Genomic DNA, 25,963 nt, shown 5'->3' with positions numbered 1-25,963 from the left:
TGTGTCTATCCACCTCAATGAAGATGTGGTGGTAGGAATTCCCATCAGATTTCTGTTTTAAGTTATATGCTGGTAGCCTCTCACTGGAAGCTGTTTTTTCCTCTAATGCCGTTTGATGGTTGTCGGATGCAGGCCAGTGGATTTTCATTATCGAGGAGTGCATGTCATTAGTCTGCTAGTGTAATTGCCCTTGTTAAAGGAAATTGCAGATTTAATAGAAGCAAGACTAGTGTCTTGTGTACTGAAAGAGGTGGAAAACTACAAAGCATCTACATTTGTGCATGCCAAGAGAAATTTATGCCTGATGTATGTACGCGAACATGATATTCCAACTGCACAATTTGAAAATTTTTACTTAGGGACAAACGCGGCGGATAAATACACACAAGTCTATGAGGCATGGGTAATCAATTCTGCAGTTTTTTCATGCAATTAAAGCAATTAAAGCGACGATGGAAACTTTCGTTCGCCCAAGAATTGGGCATACAAAACTTCACTTTCCAAACTTTTTGAAATTGTGTGCTTATTGTACTTTTTTGATGACCAGTGCCCGCTGTGATTTTGTATATCCGGAAAGGATAAATTGTCAAATCTTGATGTGCATACATGTACATGCACAGTTGGAATACTGAACTGGCACATTCCAAGACTTTATGCCACATATGCCCTCATTTGTTATACTGCAGGAAGATAAAATGGAGAACGTTCAGGGATGTTATACATGTACATGTACATGTACATTGTACATTTTACATTTTATAGATGACAGAGATGCATTCATGTGGGTAGTGTACAGTAATTTGCCATATGACAGAATGATGAATGTAGACAGCTGGAAACCCTTCAATGCATGACATCATTATCTCTGAATGGGTGTTGGCCTACAACATAAATGTACATGTACATTGTATTTAATGTCACATGATATGACTGTAACTTTGTATGTTAAATTATTATTTCACATTGGATTAATTTTTTCTCAACTTCAGTGTAAATACAGCTTTTTCAACATGGTACCGTACATATACATGTATGCAGGTTGAAAGATTCCCATGTCTGGCCATCACTTTTCACCCTGTGCACAAACCCTGTGAGACTGGTCTGAAAATTTCTAAGTGTTTTCTCAGTAAATACTTCAACATTTTCCCTGCCAAATCACTTTCTGATGGCCGATACTGTGATAGGTCACTGAAGGAAAATAAATTAGTGATGGCCAGATATGGGAATCATTCCCTACAGATTGATTTTTTTTTAGCAGTACAAATAATTTGTGCATTATGAATGAGACAAGAATTGCAAATAAAGTAGGCCCCAAATGAAGAGATTCACCGAGGAATATATTTTGATTTTTTTAAGTTTGGAAAGCTAGGGTTTGCATACTGTGAGTTTCGTGAAGGCGCACATTATTTTTTTTTGCATTACTCTTTTGTATTAATACATTTACATTGATGTACATGTACATGTACGTGTGTACTAGATTTTTTCATCTGGCATGTCTGGGTTTCTTTACACGCATGCACTTAACATTTTCAAGGAGATCATGGATGGCACGGGGAATAGCATTGAAAAGGAGACGAAAGATGGCGGTGATGAAAATGAATACGACGAAGAAATGAAGGAGGTTTGTCCTCTGTGCTTGTATGTATCGGTGCAGTGTACATCCAGTAAAGTACCCTAGGAAACAGCTTTGTGTATTGGCATGATGGTGGTACAATGTACCGGTAGCATAGTTAATATCCGTGTAATTTACAGTGTACAGTGTACATGGTGTATGTGTATATTGTGCCATTGACTCTGTGCAGATAATAGTGAATTCCACCATATATCATACTTGCTGCAATAACAAATTCCTTCAGTAATTGTTTAGTGCACACAAGTGTAAATTTGACTGTGCACATCTCTTGTGATTGAAATGTTCAGAAACTGTCAGTGTCTTACTGTCATTCCTCGCTAGGATGTCATTGTGCACAATGTTTATAGTGTAAACATATGCAGCCTTTTGTCCATTGTAAATTGACTTAATGTGCTGTGTAGTGCACAGTTGTAGATGATTCTTTTGTATTAAACCATTGCTATGACGTCACACTATTGTTAAAGAGTGTGGATTCGGATCTACGAATCTCTTACACTGGTCACTAAGTGTGGATTCGGAACGAAGAATCTTTAGTAAAGTGTGGATTCGGAATTACGAATCCACACTTTGAACACGTTGGACAATATTTCTTCATAATGCCATAATGATCGAGCCTGAATACTAGAATAGGACCGTCTACGTGACAATTTGTTTTCCAAAAATTACCAATGCATCTTCACTGTCACATTCGCCGCTGTCACTGCAAAAAAAAACTACTTTTGGTCAGAAAGAAATCTGAAATATCCATTTTGGCGTAAGGAGCCTATACACACAAAATGGCTTGGTTGTACGGGTGTGGCAATAAACTAAACACGTCAGGGAAAAATGTTGCAACCTGACGCTACTTCCGCGCTTGTGTACGAAGTCTATGGAGAGTCATTTCAAGTATTTCCTAACAAAATGTGAAACATTTCTCAGTCCCAGATTCATGTCTTATCATCATTTTTGCAACAAATGGCCTTCATTAACATGTAGATGATATGAAGAAAAAAGTGGCGTCAGGTTGCAACATTCTTTCCAATACTTCTGTTGACGCAATGGTTTAAGTTAAAGAATACACTCGCAAGTGTGGATTCTTAATTTACGAATTCACTCGGCGCTTCGCGCCTCGTGAATTCTTAAATTACGAATCCACACTTTCTCGTGTATTCTCCTTAACAGCTGCTTCAACTTCTTGCATGTATTAGAGATTTATTTGCAATGCTCTACATGTAGTGTTCATGTTCATCTTTGTCAACGTACATGTACAATGTACATACTGTACCTGTATGGGTCATTCTTTAACTTTGGAGTCCACATTTTCCTGTCCCCTGTTACATGTACCATAGAGCAAGGACCTATCTGACATGTACAATAAATGGATTTGTTATTGGATGGACTCCTTAATTCCTTTTTCCTCCAAGAGTGATTATAAATTGCAAACTACTGACCCAACAAATAAAAAAATTTAAAAAAATGATTTGAAGTCATCCTTAATGCTACTTGAATGACAAATTACAAAGTTCAGAGGTAACAGGGACAGGAAAAAATGTCGCAGTACTTTGGACCCTGAATTTATAGAATGACCCACATGTGCAGTCTTGCTCAGGTTGTGTTCTGACACACCAACGTATTATTTGAACTGTCATCATCCACAAGCAAAGTTAAATAAACAAGTTTAATTGGCGTGGACATTTTTGCTGCGTGAAAGGTTTGCTCGTCAGAATACCCCTGGGCATGAATCATATTTCATCGTTCATCATTGCTGTCTAGAGGCACTCGACATTTGTACTTTGACCTCAGAATAAGAAAATCACTTTCCCAATCAATGTGAAAGAAAGTATCAAAATAACAAAAGTGAAAATAGAAGTACCCCGGTACCCAGAAAGAACTCGGGGAAAAATAATTAATTCATATGGCAAAAATACATACATACATTTCTTGATGGTTTTGTATGCATACACATGTACTGTAAATATGTACAATGTATGTATTTTTACATTGTACATGTATATAATCATGTATCGGGGGTACTTGTATGACATGGTACATGTGCATGAATCGTATTGTATTACATGTACAAATCTACATTGTTTAGTTAGTTATTCAACATAATGGTAGTACATGTTTACGTGAGGGTTTCTTTCCTTCTAGTTTCGAGTTAAGTAAGTGGTTATGTGTGTAGAGTGCACGTATAGAGAAGTAAATTGTACCAGAATAGAGAACAGAAGTGAATGTATCACTATTACTTTCTAATTTAAATCCTTTCCCCTGCATGAACATTTGATTTTGATGCACAACAGCTTTCATTATTGATGTACTGCTAACTGCTTTGAGAAATTATAAATTGTACACGTAATTTTTTTTTTCAATAATTTCTAAAGTTGATGTCAATGTTACATTTTATATGTGCAAGTATGTGCATGTTCTGGTCGGTGATGTCATGTGCTGGGAGATACATCATGTACAGGTTCAGTTAAGGCCGGTTCATTTGTACTTCACACGAAAGCTGAAGCAAAAACGAATTTCATGACGTCAGCAATTGACTGATCCATTATGCCCCGCCACATGGTGTTTTGACCAATTACAGCCATGATTTATGTATGCATGTCCTGCATGCATGCCCCAAAATCTGACATGCGTGCTGGATAATGTACTGTGGCATTGGAGAGGTGTGCATGTACCGTACATGTCAGTGTTGTACATGTTGTCCAGTCCATCACATTAGTCCTTTCACAAGTCCAGTCACAAGTCCAGTCACAAGTCCGGTCACAAGTCCAGTCACAAGTCCAGTCACAAGTCCAGTCACAAGTCCAGTCACAAGTCCAGTCACAAGTCCAGTCACAAGTCCGGTCACAAGTCCATCGCATGTCCAGTCACAAGTCCAGTCACAAGTCCAGTCACAAGTCCAGTCACAAGTCCAGTCACAAGTCCAGTCACAAGTCCTTTCACAAGTCCAGTCACAAGTCCAGTCACAAGTCCGGTCACAAGTCCATCGCATGTCCAGTCACAAGTCCAGTCACAAGTCCAGTCACAAGTCCAGTCACAAGTCCAGTCACAAGTCCAGTCACAAGTCCTTTCACAAGTCCGGTCACAAGTCCAGTCACAAGTCCTTTCACAAGTCCAGTCACAAGTCCAGTCACAAGTCCGGTCACAAGTCCATCGCATGTCCAGTCACAAGTCCAGTCACAAGTCCAATCACAAGTCCAGTCACAAGTCCCGTCACAAGTCCAGTCACAAGTCCTTTCATAAGTCCAGTCACAAGTCCAGTCACAAGTCCAGTCACAAGTCCAGTCACAAGTCCTTTCATAAGTCCAGTCACAAGTCCAGTCACAAGTCCTTTCATAAGTCCAGTCACAAGTCCAGTCACAAGTCCTTTCATAAGTCCAGTCACAAGTCCAGTCACAAGTCCTTTCATAAGTCCAGTCACAAGTAACAGGATGAGCAGTGACAAAGGAATGCTGTTGTAACAGTTCATTGGAATAGCTAATGACTTGACTTCATGGATCGGTCTATTGAAGTATCATTGTGATGATTGCTATTACCCTAACGAATTCGCTTTGCACTGAAATCCGCATGAAGTACCGTACATGAACTGGCCTTTAGATAACAGTATATATGCATTCTGTACATGTACGCCCCTGTATGTTTGTCATGTTCAGCTTTTCACATCCTCTGATTTCAGGACATACTTCAGCCATCCAAGTCCAACTCGGGGGTGACTCCCTCGACCTATGATACATATTATTTGTTAATTTGCCAATTTATCTCTCAGATTTGTCTGACTTGGAAAATGACGTATCAACACTGTATCCATTTCAGTCTTTTGTAGACTGCCCCTGAATTAACGCAGTTCATCAAAATTTGATCGAGTCCTTTTTTCTGTTTGTCACTTGGAACACAGGGCTACTCAACCAAGCCCAGCCGACAGCACAATTCCCAGTATGAGCCCAGAACCACAGCGGTGGAGAACAGAATGATGTCACACGGTAGGACAACGCCTCTCAAACAAGGTAATGTTAGTGATTCCAAGAGTGCAAGTGGTACATAGAACATGCAGAATAATGTTGTGTGTCAATGTTTCGTATGCGGAACGTAGCACGTCTGTGTCCCCTGTGCCACAAGGCTGGAGGCTTAGTGACAAATGGGATGATGACGCACTTCAGCATTCAAAATTCCAGGAATGAAGTAAAGTCTGTCATGAGCAATATGGCCCATCAGGCTGGCACTTATCTGCATTTTCAGTGGTGTGAGGCAACTTAGTATATTTCTATTCCCCCTGGATGGGATGCCAGTCCATCGCAGCTTACTCCCCAGCTAATGCCAGTACTCATTTATACTCATGGGCGGAGAGTGGCATGTGAGGGTGAAGTGGCTTGTCCAAGGACACAACATATGGTCAGCAGCTGGATTCAAACCCCTAAAACCCTCTTATCATGAGCCACAAACACTAGGCCACACTCATTCTGTTCCAGGAGTGCAATGTGGATCATTACATGTGGTTTATCTTCATGCAAACTTGATGCACAGTAACAATGCAAATTGCTGTAGTCACGTTCCAGCTGATATTCCATTACACATGCAAGGATAAAAAAAAGTTGCCCCGTGATACATGCCATGTATTATAGACTGGGCAATATATGAAAATACCATACGGTTGTTGCCATGGACTGACCAATCAGGATGAAGAATTCACATGCTTTGAAAGCACCCCCGGAAAAAAAAATATATATACAGTTTCAATCCTAAAGTATACTTTTCTGATAGTGAACTGAGTTTTAGAAATTTTGTTTTCTGCACACTTAGTTGTGTGCGTATTACAGGCACATTTATATCTCTCATAAAGTAATGTTACAGGTAGAAAAGATGTTTTGAAATGTTTACAAGTTGATTGTTTTGTTATCCCCTTGAGGACTGGGTGTAATGGGGACATTCCTCCACACATAGAGCAAGTGGCCCGCATGACTGCACAGCCTTTGTGTGGTAGCGGGACTGCACAAAAGCAGCAGCTGTGGAACTACCCACTAGCCGTGTGCCACAGCATACCACAGCTGGCAACTGCATTCCAATGAGGATTAGCGGCCGCGGCCATGACCGCTTCCCGTCCTTAAGGGGTTAAAGACTGGTGTTGTTATTTGGTCAATATGTATACACAGCCCTGACAACTATCAATTGAGTATTGGCTTATTTATTTGTGACTATTATTAGAGTTTTCCGTGAGTTCCCAGCCATCCTCTCTCTACGGCCAGCCAGCATGGTGGGGACAGGATGATGTCGTAAAGGGGGAGGGACCTGTGAATGAGATGGAGGAGGGCGGACGGAAATCTAGGACTGGGAACCACACGGCCAATGGAAAAGGTATCTGGTGCCAACAGCTTTAGGCTGGTTCTTACTTGATGCAACTTGAGATTTTAGGCACAAATAATGTGTCATCCATTTCCTGCACAACAGAGGTCTTTGAAGCATTCAGGAACTTTTCTAGAAAACATGCAAGAGGATAAGGGTTTTTAAAATGGTGTAAATAATAAAAATAGTTAAGTGGTGCTTATATAGCACTTTACATGCCCTGTTCATCAAGCCATGAGACCATTTTTCTACAGCAGATTGACATCTGCGCAGTCCAGTATCTACCCGCACAGGTACCCATTTATACTCCTGGGTGGAGAGAGGTCATTGTAGTAAAGTGTCTTGCCCAAGAACACAAGCACCAAGTTCCACATCGGGGATCAAACCCACGTACCGTGGCACATAAGTCGAACACAATATTCATTGACTTTACAGAAGATTTACAATGTAAGAGTCTCTTATTCTTGTCTCGTAGATGCTCATGCATCTCCTAGTCATCCCAGCCACAAGCACCTGGAGCGTCCCACCAGGCTTCCCCTGAACGAAGCCGAACGGGACCGGGACATCCCCATCCACATGTACACCCGCCAGGCCACCGGCCTGCACCCCACCACGCCCGTCAAGCGACCCTCGACCCCCGAGCACACGGAGGTCACCCTGGTCTCTGCCTCGGAGAAGCACGTGGGCTTCACCATCGAGTTCAACGCCAAGGAGGACGCCCCTAAGCTGTCCATGAACGAGAGCCTGAGTGAGTTTGTGCCGGCGGGGGTCAGGAGTAAGTTTGAAGGCAGCAGCAAGATGGTAGAGGATATGAAGGCTGAGAGAATGAAGAAGAGTGTGACTGATGACCAAGACAGCTATCAGGTACCATAGTAAATTTGTTTAATAAAAGAAACATTTGGCTCTTGTCAGTGTAGTGTTATACAGCACCGAGCTATTGACTACCCCAACTTGGACATTACTTTGATGATTTTCGACATTACTTACATGTAGATGCTCCTGAACCATACATGCATATCAAAAGCGGTGATCTGTGCGTTCTTTTCAACTTTCAGTGATCTGGCACTTTACGTAAGCATTCAAGGAAAATTATGGATTTTACGGAAAAACAGGTGTGAGAATATTACTTTGAAGTGGAAAAGAAGCCTCGTTGAGCAAAAGCATGGTGTGGCACTATGTTGTGAATCTTTGTTGTTGAGTTGCTGGAACGTCTGCACTTGTTGGGACGAGGTCATGGTCCAGGTCCTGCCCAACTAAACAAAATGAATTGCACAAGTTTTTTTGTCAAGGAGAAACCTTTTACTTAATGAAAACGGAAGATGTTGTACCGGTAGGTGGCAGTGTGAAGTTGGTGAAATTGTGATAAACGTTGACTCTGTGTTTCTTCCTAATGTTAGTCTCCACGGATGTCACCCTCAGCTGTCCAGAAACTCAACACCATGTGGTCCAGTGGCAAAAAGGGCAGCAAGGCCGGCCCAGGAGACTCCAGAACGGCAAATAATTCAGGTACAAATCATACATTGTTTTAACTATCATGACTATGATCAACCCCATAAAATATATCTGATGTTACCTCAACGTGCTTCCCTGTTTGGCTTAAGGTTTTCTTCTCTCAAATATATACCGTACTGTAACTGAAGTTTTGTGGAGGTTTTGTTACATTAACCCTCCTATGGAAATGCGCATTTTGAACCTTGCTATTACTTGGGTCAAAATCGGCCAAGAGACCATTGGTGACCCATTGAAAAACTGAGCATAGAAGTGTATTATTGACCAGTTGTGACTGCTGAAGTATCTAACCATGAGCATGATTTGACCAGCTATATGACCTACTGAATAGTGGTTGGTACTGGATATTGGCTGACTGCTATTGACTTTTTAAAAAATCATTCAAGATTTGAAAGGTGCTGGTATTGACTTACTAGAACATTATCTACCGGTATGTAGTCAAAACAGCTTTTTGTTGCAAGTGACTGATGGTGTCTTGATAAAAACATCCCCCTGCCTTGGTTTACAATCCCTGAGTCAACAAACTTTGCCATTGTTTGTTGAATATAAAAATGGGATGTCCCATTTTGCTACAGGAATGGTCAAAAAAGCATTGTATTGCAAAACTAATTGAAATTCATATTATTGTTATTGGAAATTCGTAATTATCTGAACACCCACCTCCAAAAAAAAAGCAGAAATCAACATCCTAAAGCCCAGCAACTATCCTCCCATGCATAATGAGTAACATGTGGTGCCTTTCAATGGCTGTCCCAAGAGTCAAAACTGGTTGACCGATTTTAACCTACCGTTGTACTAATCACACACAATATCTGACCATTGGTGACCAGCCTGTGTTAAAAGTATAGCAGGGGGAGAGAAAGGACATTTTGACCATCTGTGACGTTTTAAGCAGCAGGAGGGTTAATAATATATTTATAGTATCTAACTTATTTTAAAATATAGACTATATTTATGTAGCTTTCTTGCTGTATGAACTTAACCAACTTAAACGTTAATAAAGAAAATAATCCGATCGTTACTTTGTTCACCAAGCAGAAACCAGTAAAGGGGATGCAGCAAAGCAGTTGAAGATGCGACCGCTCGTGTCGCCAAGGCAACCCGTCTCCTCCAAATCGGGCCCCGTCAAGTCCCAGTCCTCGCACGGCCCTCACAAGAATGACGACCACCACAATGACCAGAACGGGGACAATGTGAGCGAGTCTGGCACCTACACCATCGAGAGCGAGAGCCAGTCCAAAGAGGTCTTGGAAGCACGGTCCAAAATTGACGAGGTGTTCGGAGTTGGGGCGAGCATGGATGCCAAGCAGGGCAGCGATGAGGACACGGACAAGGACATCGAGGACGAAGAAATCCAAGAGGAAGCAGTCACCATGGAAAGGGTCCAAACCCAGGAGATGGACGTCGGCAAATACTTGGACCGGGAATATGGCAAGCCCAGTGAACAGGGAACTGCAAAACCGCCATTTCAGGTTTGTTTCTCATCTTCGTATAAAGATAATACCCATGGCGTAATCAACAAACAAGTTCATTCATATAGTTGTTTGCTCATGCTAAGTGTCTAAATTTTGGATAAATAGGGACTGTGAATTGTTTAGGCCTAGTGGTCTGGAGCATTGAATTTGTGGGCTGCGGGTAATTCTGCAGGTTGTGGGTTGAATCCTGCCCGGGATTATGGTGCGTGTGCCCTTGAGCAAGGCGCTTTGTCACTCATTGCTTCTCTCCAGTCGGGAGTAGATGGGTACCGGGTACCTGTGAGGGCAGAGTTGGTTACTGTGAGAGGTTGATTACAGCCAAAAGCGCCTAAACGGCTGCCTGTTGGTTGTGTATGCTCCCCATGGAGTTGAGAAGGTTTCAGGAGTGTTTGCCTGTTGAAAAGGGGTAATAATAATTGTAAAGCCTTTTGATACCCCATTTAAAAGTGCTATATAAATGCCTGTTATTATTATTATTATTATTATAAACACATCAGTGGCAACAACCTGTATCGAATGCAGTATCACAAAACTCAGCTTCGGTACTGGCTTAGGCCTCCTCTCTGGCTCCAGAAGTATGAAAGAAACCTCTGGCGTCTTTCTGCCTTACAGTCAAGGCTGAGGTGTTGATTTGGGAAACAATTAACTTGAATGAACTGGAACATCCTTCATATAGGGGCCTAAGGCTTGAGGTTAAGCTGAAGCCGGGCAAGGAGAAACGACAAAAATATGCATGCATACCAATGAAGGACATCGTACATGTATGTTACCTCATGCACCAAAGAATATCTCAAATTTTTTTTTAAAGTGCCATTAAACATGCATTATTTGTTATATTTCTTTGTAGCCCAAACCTCCAGCCACTGGATCATCCAATGCTCCAGCCTGGGTCAGGCAGTGGGCAGTCCTCGCTGGCAAAGACACGAGTCCCCGCGAGCCCGGCCGATCTCCACGCAGCGACACCTCGCAGAGTCCCAGGAATTACAGCCAGGATGCAGGAGCCGCAGAGGATATGCCCAGTAGATCCCCTCATCAGGCTGGCCAGGGCCCCACTGCCCCACCAAGGAGAGGGGGTAAACGGCTCTTGCCCACGACCCCGCCAGAGAGGGGTGACAGACTATCACCACATCTGACCAGCTCGGAAGATTCTTCCAGACCAAATGGCTTACACGTAAGACAGTCGCCATCAAGTGCCTTTTACAGTCCACGCAACCGAGAGGGTGTTGCCTCTTCCCAACAGGAAGAGCCAACTGCATATGAAACTAATGTTTCTTGGCGGGAATTGTCAACAGAGCCTAAACCTGCAGTATTTGTTAGTAAACCGGTGGCAGAAGTGGGATCTTCATCTGCTGTGCCAGTACGCGACGAAGAGGACTTTCATACAGAGGTTTCCATGGACACAGAGATCCTGTTAAAGGACACCGAAACATTTGTGAAAAGCTTAGAAATGCGTATGCGTGACCGGCAGCGGTCAACTCCCTCACCAGACTTCTCAGAGTCTTATGACCTGTCCCATCGATCATTTGATGGTGACATCGATACAGATTTGGACACGGCCAGCTGTGTGAGTTTAGTAGGAACCTCTGGAGCATACCCGCTCACGACCAACCAAGCCAGTCTTCCACCTTCTGGATATCAAGCAAAGAGGAGTGTTCACGACCGGAAGACGGAATCCAAGGCCAAGACTCCTGATGAAAAGAACAAAAAGGGAGGCATCTGGAACCGGTTATCCCAGCCTTCCAGATACAAACGCAATGAGAAAACTCCCCCAGCCCAAAGCAAAGACTCCTCAGTCACCTCAGATGGCATGAGCGATTCGATGGACTCTGCATCATTCCGACGAAACACCAATATAACAGGATCGTTGCCAACAGGGCGTATTACTGGCCGGAAAACCCCAAGAGAGTCTGAGAGCAAGGACAAAACTCCCAAGATCGTAGGCAAGATCAAGGCCAACCTCAGCAAGCCGCGGCAGACCCGGAGCACCATGCTGCGCAAGTCACGCTTTGATGGCAAGGACTCCCCAGGTCCGGAGCACAGCGACATCAGCCCCAGCTCCAGTATCTCAGACATGAGCAGCTCCAGGAACTCTTCCATGCTCCGACGGTCGGTCCCATCCCAGAAGGAATCCCTCGCCAGGTGCCAGAGCCCCAAGGATCTTCACTCCAGGACCAAGACAGCCAGCGCAAGGATTGACACTGGCCGACAGAGGATCAGTAGCCGCAGCAGCGAGCAGACTCCACGGAGTGAGGTCAGCCTGGGTGCACAGATTGTCCAGCAGGCACGCTCACAATCCCTGAGGGAACGTAAGATAAACTCTGGGGAGACCAGTGCCAGGATCATGGGCAAGGTCCAGAACTCATCAACCCGAACAACTACAACAACAACATCCTCCAGAAAAAGCTCTCTGAGCTCCACTGACTCTGCAGCAGTTAAGAAAGCACCCACTGGGACTTGGAGAAGGTTGGTCAACTTGTTTCTTTTTACTTCTTAAATCATTTTAAAAGTCATGAAAGTGGCAGGCATAACCCTAATGCTATGCACACAGGTAGCATTTTGAGTTGCATAACCTTAGTAAGCTCTGTTTTTGTTATAACAGATAGTATACTTACTTATGAAGAGAGAATCATCAAACAATGTTTTTTTTACACTTGATACATGTATATAGACCCTGTTGACTCTATGGTCTGATTTATTTGGTAAGCTAAAAACCTTAAAATCTGTAACTCTCCAATGCAAACATACATTCTGTGCCAAGTTGTCATTTCAGTCAAAATCAATCAAGTGACTGTTTTCAACAGTTAAGAATTCCAATAAAAAGGCAGAATTGACTGGCCGTGACTGCCCATGTAAATTGTGTAACTTGATCTACAGCTTTTCTTTGAATGTGGGTGATTGATAAGCCAGCTGTGCCCACAACTTGCCTGCTTTGTCTGTTCATGGTCTGTTGACTGAGTTTGACTAGTCACAGTGTTTGATTGACATAGGATCTGACCGATGGTGACTAGCATGTGTTAAAAGTATAGCAGGGGAAGTGGATGGAAATTTTGACTGTCTGTGACTGTTTAAAGCTATAGTCCATCATTTGCAGCTATCTGAAAAGTAACCTTCGTAATTATTGTTGAAAAACATACTTGGTTGAAAGATAGTAAGGGGACTAAACTCCCTGTGAAATTATTCTTTCTGGCAAGCTATCATTTTGAAGTAATCAACGAAAGAAGGCCTTTCCAACGGTGCTTCTTAAGACACACCGTAGGAAATTTAAATTAGTAGTTCGTTTTGTTATTCGGCGAAGCGCATTGGCAAGACGCATACGCACGCGCGGTTGCTATAATTCGTCGGATCAGCGCGCAACATCGCGTAGCTGCAATCGGCTCAGTGAGAACGTGTCTCGGACTCTGAATTCAGGCCCAATTCAAAACATGATTCAGCAACTTTTGATTTGAAATTGAGATCCTAGAATGCTGTTTTTCTCGGAATATACAGCTGAAGCTGAGCTAAAACTTCATCAGGTTGGTTGTTCAGTACCCTTCTTTAAATTTTGAGCACTTTATGTTGCTTCAAACGAGCAAAATGCACAAATTACAAATGATGGACTATATCTTTAAATAGCAGGAGGGTTAATCAAAGCATATGAGCGTTTAACAGTGTCTTTTCTTAAAATTTGAAATGATTTTGTTAGATACAAGGAGCCACCAACAGAGACTGATGCAGTGGATGCCTACATCAGAACAGTCACCAGCCGCAAATCCTCGTTATCCAGTGCGGACGAGAGCAGTATCAAATCGGCGCCGGCTTACAACTACTACAAGCCCCGCAGCAACAGTAACCCCTCACATCAGCAGCAGCAGCAGCAGCAGCAGCACAGGACGGCGATGTCCATGCAGCACCTGGCCGGGGCGCACTACCAGCAGCAGTGGTCCAGGCAGGAGGGCCTGCAGAATGGCACGGCAGCGGGCGACATCGCCCAGGCTAGCAACTCGCTGGCCGAGAATCTGCAGAGGCTGTCTAAAGGGGAGAGCACGCTGGGAATGGCCATGGAGCACATACCCAAAGATGAGGTAAAGAAGACTTGGTCCCTAAAACCCATGAATTGATATTCAGGAGAGAGACATCAAGCTTTAGAGGGATTAGACATCATCAAATTAGATTTCATCAAAGATAACACAGTGCATAATATGGAGCTGTTCAAACTAAGAATTAAGGTATACAAAGAATGACTGCTTCGAGTGGTGTAGTAAAACTAGCCTCCCGAGGTGATCCATGAAGCATTCTATTTTTCCTGTTTTATAACACCAAGATACATGTATCTTGTCTTCACATACTGTTCCAGAAGCTGTTACAATGTAGAATAGGCAGTATTCTCAGTACTGTAGATCTCTTATTAAATGTCTCATTCAAAATACAATCAAATAGAATACATTTGCTTGAAAACTGTCTGTGACTTTAAGCAAATGAATTTTTCTCCCTCACTCATATTTTTCTGTGTGGTTCCAACACACAGCTTCTCTTTCACTTTGTGGTAAGTAATCACTAAAATCAGCTGATCAGTGTCAATTTTAACAGTCTCGGTGTTACTGCCTGCTTTGCTTTTCTCTATGTGGTTGTACATGTATGTGGTTGTGTAGCGTTTATAACTGTATTTGATAGATTGCCTCCCAGTTAAAGTTATTTTTCTAATGGCCGCCTCATACGCGCACATCTTACAAATGGCACCACAGAAACGTAGTGCTGTTATGTTTCATTGGCACTTGTTTTCACTCTTTGGGCTCTCCTTTGTCGTAACAAAATAACAAATTGGATGGAGTATGAGTCGGCCATAAGACCAGTTTTCACACTGGCTGTCTGCATGGTAATTTCCTATCCCATCCAGTGACTACCGGAAAAAGGGTACCCTTGTTTCCAGAACAATAACCGCAACTCCCTAGGCATTTTTGCTGGGATGCAACCTCAATCCTGCAAAATTCTCCTACTGCCTCCATGTAAAATTTGCATAGAGCCTCAGTCCTGCAAAATCCTCTGTCATTTCTTGAATGTGGTCCTTGGAGGGGTGACCACTGCCTCAAGCCTGCAAAATCCTCCAGCAATCACTGTCAATATGTTGAGGCACAGCCAGTGACATCCTGGAGCAGTGCAGAGGATTTCAAGTATAATCTACATGTTCAGGCCTAAATTTGTGCACAGCTATAAACAACACAAGGTCAGGCCCAAGACCTTGACACAGTGCATCCTCCAAAATCAGCCACACATTTTTGCCTATAGCCAGTCAATCCTGCAAAATCCTCCATTTTGCAAAGAGGATTTGGAAGGATTTGGGAAGGTTAGGGTTAATGGGCGAGGTTCGTCACTTTCGCTGTATCCCTTTTTGTACTTTGTTTTAGCCTTTGGATTCCTTATACATTTGTAACATCACTGTGAACCCAGAAATGTCTCAAGTTTCTTCGCTTTCTGACAAAATACTTGAAATGTGTACACTGGTTGTTAAAATTTTACTGGAATGGATTTTGTTCAAAGTGCATGTACATGTACCGGTAGTGGCAATTTTGTTTATAGCCCTTTTTTTTTTTTATCTTTGTACACTTAGTCACTGCACAATAGCACTGGTCACTGTTACCGTGGTTACCAATTCTGGACACATTACGCCACAATTCGGCAACACTGGGAGCTGGTTTGCACTGGTTTGCTTTGGTTATTGTACATTGGTACCGTACCCTATAATTATCGGTAGTGTGACCAGTGCTGAATAGTGGCTGTTGGTTTTATTTCTTTTGTTGAAATAAAAAAAAAATCTGAATTGTTAACCCTACTCTAACTGTTAAACAGCAACCATACATGTACGTATACTTGTACATAGCCATGTACATGGAGCCTGATAAATCTTTGTACAGGTACAGACTTAAAGATATAGTCCATTATTTGTAATTTGTGCATTTTGTTCGTTTGAAGCAACAAAAGTGCTCAAGATCTAAAGAAGGGTGCTGAACAACTAACCTGATGAAGTTTCAGCTCAGCTTCAGTTGTATATTCCGAGAAAAACAGCATTCTAGGATCTCAATTTCAAATCAAAAGTTGCTGAATCATGTTTTGAATTGGGCCTGAATTCAGCGTCCGAGACACTTTCTCACTGAGCCGGTTGCACCTATACGCGATGTCGCGCACTGATCCGACGAATTATAGCAACCGCACGCGCGTGTGCGTCATGCCAATGCTTGCGCGCGCTTTGCCGAATAACAAAATGAACTACTAATTTAAATTTTCCTACGGTGCGTCTTAAGACGCACCGAAGACGCACTGTTGGAAAGGCCTTCTTTTGTTGATTACTTCAAAATGACAGCTTACCAGAAAGAATAATTTCACAGGGAGTTTAGTCCACTTACTATCTTTCAACCAAGTATGTTTTTCAACAATAATTACGCCAGTTACTTTTCGGATGGCTGCAAATGATGGACTATAGCTTTAAAGCAATTTGTTCATGTATGCAGGCATGTACATGTATGTACATGTGCCTGTATTGCCAAGTTCTTTTATTGTACTCACTGTAATGTAGCTTTTGTTAAAGAGCACACAAAAATTTAATTTCTTTTTTTTTGGTTGGTTGTAAACTTGTGGTTTTTCCTGCATGAGCCTTACCCCAAAATTTAAGTGAAATATGGGTTGAGCTGAAATTGCTAAAAGCAGGAATTAAAAATAAAATACATACATTTGCAGAGCTCACAAGTGCAATGAATCATGCCACTTACATGTAAATCGTAAATTTGATTGTGTATTGTGTCCCATGTAACTAAAAGGTGGCTTGTCATTCATTCTTACTCACTTACCGCGCTAATGGCATTTCAGATGTTCACAGTATATAGTGATAGCCAAAAAAAAACCCACAAAATGTGAATAAACTGTCAATAGTCTTGACTCTGCGGAGGGATAATTTGTATAAGGTACCGGTAACTGTTAGTAAAGTTTGCTGTTTTTAGCCTTCCTGAGGGTTTCCGTCAACTCAAAATACATTTGGTTGCCTATAATTACTGAGTGTATCTTAACCCATAAGCATGCTTCCTACACTCGGTTGTCAATGCATACAAGTGACGATTTCATGTGTCTCTGAACAAACTTATTGTTGTATTTCCTCCGAAAACAGAGAATGATGGATGAGATATTGTCTGAAGATACAGTGGGTGTCGGCGAGAGAGTGACTCAGAGAGATGAGATGGAGAACAACCACAGACAGCCGTTACAGCGATCAACGTCGCTCGGCTACGACAACACTGGAGGTAAAGTAAAGTACTTGGTACTTGATTCTTCTCCTAAGGACTTCCACAAGGGAGTATAACTAGGAGGCCAAAAACACCGGGGCAAACCCTTTCTCTTAGCGATAAGTGTTACTGGGTTCTTTTACGTGCGTTAGGCCTTATACAACATACGGGACCTCTGGCTTAACGTCCCATCCGAAGGACGAAGCAGTAATGGTTAAGTGCCTTGCTCAAGGGCACAAGTGTCCGGGCCCGGGCTGGAACCCACGCCACTGTTGCCTCTGAAACGCCAGAGCATGAGTCCGGTGCTCCTAACCGCTAGGCCACGACACTCCAAAGAAAGTACAGTGCTTTCTTTTTGGATCCGAAACATTGATGTACGTGTACCTTTTCTACATAGGATTCTGAAGTTGAAGTTATTCCCCCAGTGCTATTTTTGAGTTCCATCCCCCCAAATATGTAACAAAAATTTAAATCACTGTTTTTTTTAGTGATACGTAAGTTATTGAATTTTAAATGAAATGTGCCAAAAAAAATCCACCCATGCTTAGTTATGGAATTATTACATGACAAAGTTCAAATTTTCGCAAATGGATTATATACTCCACGCAAAGCCTTTTTGTGCTTAGAGGTGCAAAAGTTACCCCAAATAAAAGCCTTGTAAAAGTAGTTAAATAAAAGTAGTCAAATAAAAAAGTAGTTTCGTTGTTTAAATAAACTACACAAATTGAAAATAAAGAAAAAAATTGAATATAATGAAGAGCGCGGAGAGAGCAACATCAACAATTATTTTATTGAATTTACCAACTTAGATACATGTGATAGTATTCATCATCCAAAAAACAAGGTTTATTGTGTACATTATCACTAAAAATTAGCTATGGTACGATGTTTGTTTTCTAGGCCTATTTTCTCAGTCGCCGCCATCTGCCCAGCCAGGCAGTCCCCCTGTGGCAATGAAGCACAAACAGTGGACCAAACCAGAGGTAAATGATATTGAAATAGGTACTGAAGTTGCCACCCACGTGCACAGTGATAATGGAATGCAGTCAATTGTACGCTTGACACTGGTGTGACGGTGATATGAGTGTATGCATACTAACCCTCCTTTGCAAACAAACATTCTGTTCAAAGCTGTCCTTTCAGTCAAAATCAATCAAGTAACTGTTTTTAACAGTTACATGTAAGACCAGCCTACATAAAGCAGGATTGACTGGCTGTGACTGTTTATGCAACTTGATACTGGTATGCTTTGACTGTAGGTGATTGATAAATCAGCTGTGCCTACCACTTGCTTGCTTTTGTCTGTTGACTGAATTTGACTAGTCACAGTGCTTGCTTGAAATGTGATCTGACTGTTGGTGACTAGTCTGTGTAAAAGGCATGGCAGGGAAGAGGATTGAATTTTTTTTGTCTGTGACTGCTGTATGCACCAAGGAGTCATTGAAAGGAGTCATTGAAAGTTGATATTTCGAAGAAAAAAAGTCACAAAATCTTGCACAACTCATAAGTGATGATGTGTAGGCTAATATCTGTCTATGGCAGTCGTCCAATTTGCAGTGTTCCAGTTTTGCTGTACTTTACAGAGGCCAATTTCACGGCGCTGCTAAGCACAAAAATCTGCTTAGCACAAAGAAGTCTGGCTTATAAAAGCAGGTTACCAGCCAAAACTCCTTGTGGTGTATATTGCTCATGATTGGTATTCAGCTGCTGTTTGCTTAGTATGAAAATCACATGGAGTTTTGGCTGGTAACCTGCTTTTCTAAGCCAGATTTTTTGTGCTAAGCAAATTTGTGTGCTAAGCAGCTCCGTGAAATTGACCCCAGGTATACTCTATACTTGTTGCACATTCAGTGCACCAGTACATGCATTCTGATGGTTTTGTGGTGCTCAGTGGTCTTGTGTCAAACTAGAAGGCTGAAAGGGATGGTGTCCCTAAGCTCTGTGTAGAGACTGGCCAGTTTATTGTCAATTTGGCAGTTTGGGTGTATGTGTTTGTTTATGATGTAAATCGAGGACACACGTGCAGTATCATTGATGAATCGAGGACAGGAACCAAATCGAGGATTCCTCTGTTGGAAAACGTGTACAAAACCAATAAGAGCTGTTGCAAAAAAGTTGGAATAAACAATGGAAACGGGAAAAGGAACAATAGAAAATCCTCGATTTACACCATAAACAAACATGTGTGTTCATGCATATGTAAACAAAATCCAAATTAAGATACATTTTGTATCTTACAGTTGCCCAAAACCTGCTGTGAAATTGACTCAGTAAAATTATTCAAATTGCCAATGCGATTTGTTTTCTGAAAGAAATTTCAATGACAAATTGTCTGTGTATTCAACTGTAAATTTGTTTTTGTTTCCCGTAGTCATTTGACATGCTGGTGATGTCTTCAATAAATCATCTATCCGTTAAACTGAAGGACTCCACGGACAAGCTAGCTTACAAACTCAAGTAAGTACAATTTTTCAAGGATGTTTGAGGAGCCCCAATTTGCCCATGTTTCAATCTGCTTTCTGTAGCATGCAACAATATACAAATAATGAATGTTTGTGAGTGCAATGGTAAGAATAATTTCATGAGGTGACAGATGAAATGTTCCATTCCACGAGGCGAAGCCGAGTGGAATGGAACATTTCATCTGTCACCGAATGAAATTATTCTTTCCATTGCACGAACGTGAAACATTCATAATTTGTTTTATATAACACCTGAATAAATCCTTGTCATCTGATTGGTTGATTTTTAATAGCCAATTTATTCAGGTTAAAATTGTTTAAAAGTTCCACAAGTTCATCATATTTATATTAATGCAAACTGTTCAACAGGTTCAGAACATTCATATTAAATTTTTCTGGATTTAAAACAGCGCGCCACCAGCAGCAGTGACACCGTGCAATGGAAGTTCTATTCACCGTGCAATATAACTTCCATTGCACTGTGCGCTGCGCGCCACGCGCGCGCCGTGCGTTGGTACGAATAATTCAATGACATGTGATCAACGATACACCAATCAGATGAGGAGGATTTATTCAGGTGTTGTATAACTGATAATATTTCTGTTGCCCCTGGATGGGATGCTAGTCCATCGCAGGTTACTTCCAGATAATGCCAGTATCTATTTAGACTCCTGGATGGAGAGAGGCATGTGAGGGTGAAGTGGTTTGCCCAAGGACACAACATATGGCCAGCAGCTGGATTCGAAACCCTGACCCTCTGATCATGAGTCTTGAACCCATACCACTAGTCCACACTCGGCTAGCAAATGCATACAAATCAGACCAACTTGGCAAAAGAAGATTCTGGATTAAAAAAAAAAACTCCATGTCTCTGTCATTATCGACTGCAGGAGTACAAGCCAAGAATCAATGGAAAGCTTACAAATCGTCTTTTCAGATGCAACCATGTGTTGAAAATTCGTTACTTTTTAATATGCGTATCCTCCTATGCAAACATACATTCTCTGCCAATTTGGCCTTTCAGTCTAAATCAATCAAGTGACAGTTTTGAACAGTTAAAAATCCCCAGCCTACATAAAGCAGAATTGACTGGCCGTGGCTGTGTATGTGACTCGATACAGCTTTGCTTTGACCTGGGTAACTGATAAGCCACCTGTGCCCACAACCTGCATGCTTTTTCTGTTCATGGTCTGTTGACTGAGGTAGACTAGTCACAGTGCTTGCTTGACTTATGATCTGACTGCTGGTGACTAGCCTGTGTTGAAAGTGTGGCAGGGGAAATGGATGGAAATTTTGATTGTCTGTGACTGTTTAAATAGCAGGAGGGTTGAGACGTATATGTAAATTTTTTTTCCATACACCCAGTATGTGTATTCATTTTGGAGCACAGGCACTCAAAAATGTGGCATCACAAACTTCCCAAGATGGACTCCGTGCACAAGTACCCCCTCAACGGTCACAAAGAGAAAGTTGGGGGAGACCACTGGGAGGGACATTCAAATGCATTACCTGTCGGGCCTGACGTTCACGAACGCGCACGCATTGTGCGCCTTCCACTTGGGCTTTTGTATGTGGCAACAAGGCACCATCTACTGTTTGTGCACAGAGTCCATTAACTATGCCAAACTTGATCCAGTCTCAAAAATGCTAGTGTTCTTTTGTTTTTCTCTTTCTTTCAGGAAACTGCAGTCTCCCAATGCAACAGATGCTGAGCTCCGAGAAGTCTTGAAGGATGCCGAATCACCGCTACTGAAGACGCATAACAAGGAGATAGCAAACATCTTGAAGAATATGAGACAACTGGAAAAAAGACTAACAGGTAAGGTTAAAAAAAAGGGCCATTGTTCAATGCTTTGTAAACCATAAACTTCTTAAGAACTGAACTGACCACCCAGTCAACCAATGCAATACATAGAAAGAATGTTGCAACCTGGCGCCACTTTTTCCTTCATATATCATCTCGATAAAGGTCAGTCATTGCAAAACAGTTGAAAAGACATGAATCTGGGACTGAGAAACATTTCCAACTTTGTTAGGAAATATGGAAAATTTTCTTGACTCTTCAAAGACTTTGTACACAACCGCTGAAGTGGCGTCTGGATACTACATTCTTTCCCAATACATTCCTGTAGTACACCTTAGACATGTTGGATAACAAACCAAATTCATATATTCATCCTCCTTCCCGTTCCCTTTTATGATCCCGTTTCAATCGATTAAGATTGAATGCATAACAAACACACTTGTTTTATTCCTTCAGAAATCCACACAATGATTGACCCCCGGGACGCCATTGAGCTCCCGGAGCAGCTCACCCCGGCTGCCCAGATCCGACGCAAGTACATCAGCGACTACGGTGCCAGCAGCACCAGCAGCAGCAGCGTGACGATACAAGGGCCGGCGGGGGTCCAGTCCAAGGCGCAGCAGTGGGGTAAAAGCGGGCAACAAGGACCCAGCCCGGGGAAGGGTGCAAGCCCTGCTCAGACGCCTAAGTCATCGAGGAGTGACGAGTCGGAATATTATTTGTAGGAAAGCATTGAAAAATATGTATTGGTGAGGAGAAAGAGGTTGTATTTATACGCATTTTATAGTAGACCTTGAACAATGGAACAGAGTATAGGGTCACGATTGGGTGAAGATACACAGTTGGAAATCGTTAAGAATACCCCTGCTTCTCACTATCACTTAATACACCCATGATCCAATGGTCGTACCGTAAACTACAGTAAATGTTTGAATTTGCTCCAAATCCACTCAACCATTTACTATCAAATTTGGGTTGTATAGTGGTCAGACGACTGCAAACAGCCATCACTTGAGCTTGCTGAATAGCCATGTTGACAGGATTATCCATGCCCAGCTGAGAGGCCAGCTAGACTCGCAATAAGGATTTTACTACACAAACATGTGGTTCTTGTCATGGGGCTTGTGTTTGGCTAGGATTTTCAGGGTCAATAGTTCAACCTAATTTAAAGGGGCACTCACAATGTCATTTGGCTATGTTTGAATGAGGAACTTGTGAAATATGAAACGTTTGACCGAAAAATGTCGGAGTAATTGAACAATTAAGAAACCCGGACGTGATTTTAGAGCACAATCAGTCAGCAGAGAGTTTTTTAACCAACTAAGGTTCTTCCCAAAAAATATAAACAATAAGAGGTCGGGGGAGGTGTTATGAAACCTTGGCTTAACTCCAGCTTTGGCTTCTTATGTGACATCTCAAATTATTTAGAAACCATTAATCATGTTCAACGCTTAAACTAATTGGACATTCTAAGTTTCGGGCCTCATTATAGGGTTTGATGCCACTAAAAACAGAACATTTGACCAGTGCCCAGTGGCTCTGAAAATTTCCCACTTACTGTAGCTGCAAATTCCGTGCTTACAAGTAAGCGCACAATTTCACAGGTTTGCGAGTTTTGGCTTACGCGGAATTTCGCATACATGTGTGCATACATTGTGCATCCCGTAACGAAGGATTCTGTACTAACGTGGTTAGCACAGAATATTTTGACTAGCGCTGTTAGCAGAGAATGGCGATTGTAAGCGTGGCATTCTGTTGTTATCAGAGCCGTGATATTGGGCCTAGATCCCATCAAATACATCTAAATGTTGAGGACCTTTTTTCCCTAGCAGTTTTGATATGCCAATGTAACAGTGTTCCGTGTACTTTCATTGTGATAACACGTATCACTCACTCAATTCGACATCTGTATGTGACAGATATTATGTCTGTAATTTCCATTGGGTAAAAATTGTAAAAGAAAAAAAATAATAGTTACAACTTACTGAACGATATGCATATTGCCTGCAAACCGTGACTCATTTTGTTGGGTTTGGTTACAGAGTTGGGGTTTTGATGCACCCAGTGTTGGACTGACATAAAAACTAGTCGAATGGAATACAATTTTTTTTCAACAAAGTTGTTTGTCTTTATCTTGAAGGGGGGATGGGGAATAGTTAGTGCTCATATGTATGCGGCAAAGTGTGCATTTCAAATTACTTGAACCTTTCAAAATGTTGAAAGAATGCTAAAGTAGCATTAAAGTTGCATATATGAAAACCTAAAAGTTCCAAACTAACTTTATGCCTAACAAAATACATCAATTGAATCTCTGCTAAAATACACATAGGTTTGCAAAGTTGTGTATAGCAAAAGCTCTCGCACAACTTGAGCACTTGTCGGTTTTTCAAATTGTAGATAGCACTGCTTGTACAGATGCCTTACATAAGATTGTTAGATTATTCCTAAATGATAGTGAATACATCTACTCATTCATAAAAGAAATTGCTGTACAACCACCAAAAATAAAGTTTATGAGAAAACTTGCTGGACCAATCTCAAAAGAGGGGTAAAAGATTGATGACGACTTCGAGATCTTGTAGATAACAAATCCTGCTGCTTGATACAACGATTATTTGGTCACTAATATTGTTGGGTCCCGACTGTGTGATGTAGCACTTCATGGCCCAAGGAAACGGTTCGTGGATTATGCAAGTTAAAGTAGCTGACTCCATGCAGTTTTTAGAGTTTCATCCCGAAAAATAGATTTTGATTTTAAATTGCTATTTTTTTAGCAGTACAAAAATTATTCACTTTTAATGAGACATCAAACAAGATATCTGATTATTATTGTCACAAATTTTGACTTATTTGTGGACAGACAATAATCCATGCGTATCTTTATGTGCCATATGGGTGCAAAGGCAACTCAAAATAAAAGTGTATCTTAAAAGCATTGACATTTTCAAATATAAAAAAAGTTTATCTGTTTAAATAAAACATACAAATTTAAAATTTGTTAGGATAAAAAAATCAAATAAATTAAAGGGAACGGCTAGAGCAACTGTAACCCTAACCTTACCAAATCCCCCTAAAATCGTCTTTGCAGAATGGAGGATTTTGCAGGATTGAGGCTATATGGCACAAGTGTGTGGCTGATTTTGAGGATGCACTGTGTCAAGGTCTTGGGCTGGACCTTGTGTTGTTAATGCTCAGCTTTGCATAAATGTAAGTCTAGATTATACTTGAAATCCTCCACACTGCTGCAGGATGTCACTGGCTCTGCCTCAACACATTGACAGCGATTGCTGGAGGATTTTGCTGGATTGAGGCAGTGGTCACCCCTCCGAGGACCACATTCAAGAAATAGCGGACGATTTTGGAGGATTGAGGCTGGATGCAATTTTTTTACATGGAGGCAGTTGGAGGATTTGCAGGATTGAGGTTGCATCCCAGCAAAAATGCCCAGGGAGTTAAATGAAGTCAAGGGAAATGGACCTATTAAAGCAAAACAAGCAACTGCTTTTCCATATATACTGTAAAGAAGTTCCTGTATGTACATGTACAGTTATAGTTATATTTATGCATGCCCGCTGGTGTGAAATTACAGCTTTTTAAATAAGGTGCCTTGTGTGCAAGTTCATCCCTCCATTAACTGAGCAAAATTGCTACCGAAATGCAATAATTATAATTTGCCCGAGTTGTCTTGGCTAGTTGACTTCCAGTTTGTGGATAAAAGGAGAAACAGACATTTGAATATATGTCAGCATTTTTGCAAAAACTTGGTGTACCAATTTTTACATGCTTTTTGCTTTTTGTTAAGCTTGCTCATAACATTGATGTACGTGTATCTTGCATTTCCAATGAAGTGAAAGGTTTGATTTGCAAACCAATGCGTACTCAATGTGCTAACAAGCAAAATGGAAAAGGAAGGATCGTTTTGAGAGTGATTAGACGTAATAGTTCACAATGAATGTTAAAACATGCAACATACATTTGAAATAAAATCACCGAGTAGATGATACGAATCCATCACTTGCTATAGACCATTATCATGTTGCAGCCATTTGATTTTTTTCCCACTCAAATCAATGTAACCGAAGCGAGGCTGGAATGGAAAATAGTCTGGTTCCTTTTTGCACCAAAAACATTATCATTCAGTTATTCAATACAGGATAACTACTGGTATTGGATACAGGGAACATGAAGGAAATGGTGGCAGCACGATAAAGGTCTATTGCGGAATCCAATCAGAGTACAAGAGGCAAGTGTCCGTCCCAGGCTTTACTATTGTCGCCAGGTTGTGAAAGTGTATCCTGGGAACAAGGTTGCAGGCAAAGTGGGATTTAAACTTATTGAGGATTTGCAGATAAGCTATCTGATCTTTATAAGATTTGAGGCATCGAGGAAAGCACATGTAGAAAGCAAAATACTGGCTAAACAATACAGTGGTTGTAGCTGTACAGATCCACTTGTAAATTTGATTGATATCAATGTTAGGAACACAAAACTTTTATTTATTTGTTTTT

General features: G+C 41.6%; 1 protein-coding gene across 3 annotated transcripts in view; it reads left to right on the top strand.

The window, feature by feature from the left end:
- Positions 1 to 25,172, top strand: part of LOC119742199 (centrosomal protein of 170 kDa protein B-like) — a 40,780-nt gene extending 15,608 nt beyond the window's left edge. The window contains exons 6-19 of one of the 3 annotated variants that reach the window (XM_038218245.1): positions 1,535 to 1,621; positions 5,517 to 5,625; positions 6,821 to 6,970; positions 7,434 to 7,822; positions 8,356 to 8,464; positions 9,506 to 9,939; positions 10,790 to 12,405; positions 13,625 to 14,003; positions 14,447 to 14,464; positions 17,075 to 17,207; positions 18,090 to 18,172; positions 19,561 to 19,646; positions 21,331 to 21,470; positions 21,912 to 25,172. In XM_038218245.1, the coding sequence (XP_038074173.1) occupies positions 1,535 to 1,621; positions 5,517 to 5,625; positions 6,821 to 6,970; positions 7,434 to 7,822; positions 8,356 to 8,464; positions 9,506 to 9,939; positions 10,790 to 12,405; positions 13,625 to 14,003; positions 14,447 to 14,464; positions 17,075 to 17,207; positions 18,090 to 18,172; positions 19,561 to 19,646; positions 21,331 to 21,470; positions 21,912 to 22,180 (4,002 nt within the window). In that variant the 3' untranslated portion in view covers positions 22,181 to 25,172. The remainder of the gene's footprint in view (positions 1 to 1,534; positions 1,622 to 5,516; positions 5,626 to 6,820; positions 6,971 to 7,433; positions 7,823 to 8,355; positions 8,465 to 9,505; positions 9,940 to 10,789; positions 12,406 to 13,624; positions 14,004 to 14,446; positions 14,465 to 17,074; positions 17,208 to 18,089; positions 18,173 to 19,560; positions 19,647 to 21,330; positions 21,471 to 21,911) is intronic. The other 2 variants (XM_038218262.1, XM_038218253.1) reach the window with 2 other exon arrangements.
- The last annotated feature ends 791 nt before the right edge of the window (positions 25,173 to 25,963 follow it).

The sequence above is a fragment of the Patiria miniata genome, unplaced genomic scaffold (genome assembly GCF_015706575.1).
Source record: "Patiria miniata isolate m_02_andy unplaced genomic scaffold, ASM1570657v1 HiC_scaffold_11, whole genome shotgun sequence".
Lineage (NCBI taxonomy): Eukaryota > Metazoa > Echinodermata > Asteroidea > Valvatida > Asterinidae > Patiria > Patiria miniata.
This window is presented reverse-complemented; position numbering and strand designations above follow the sequence as displayed.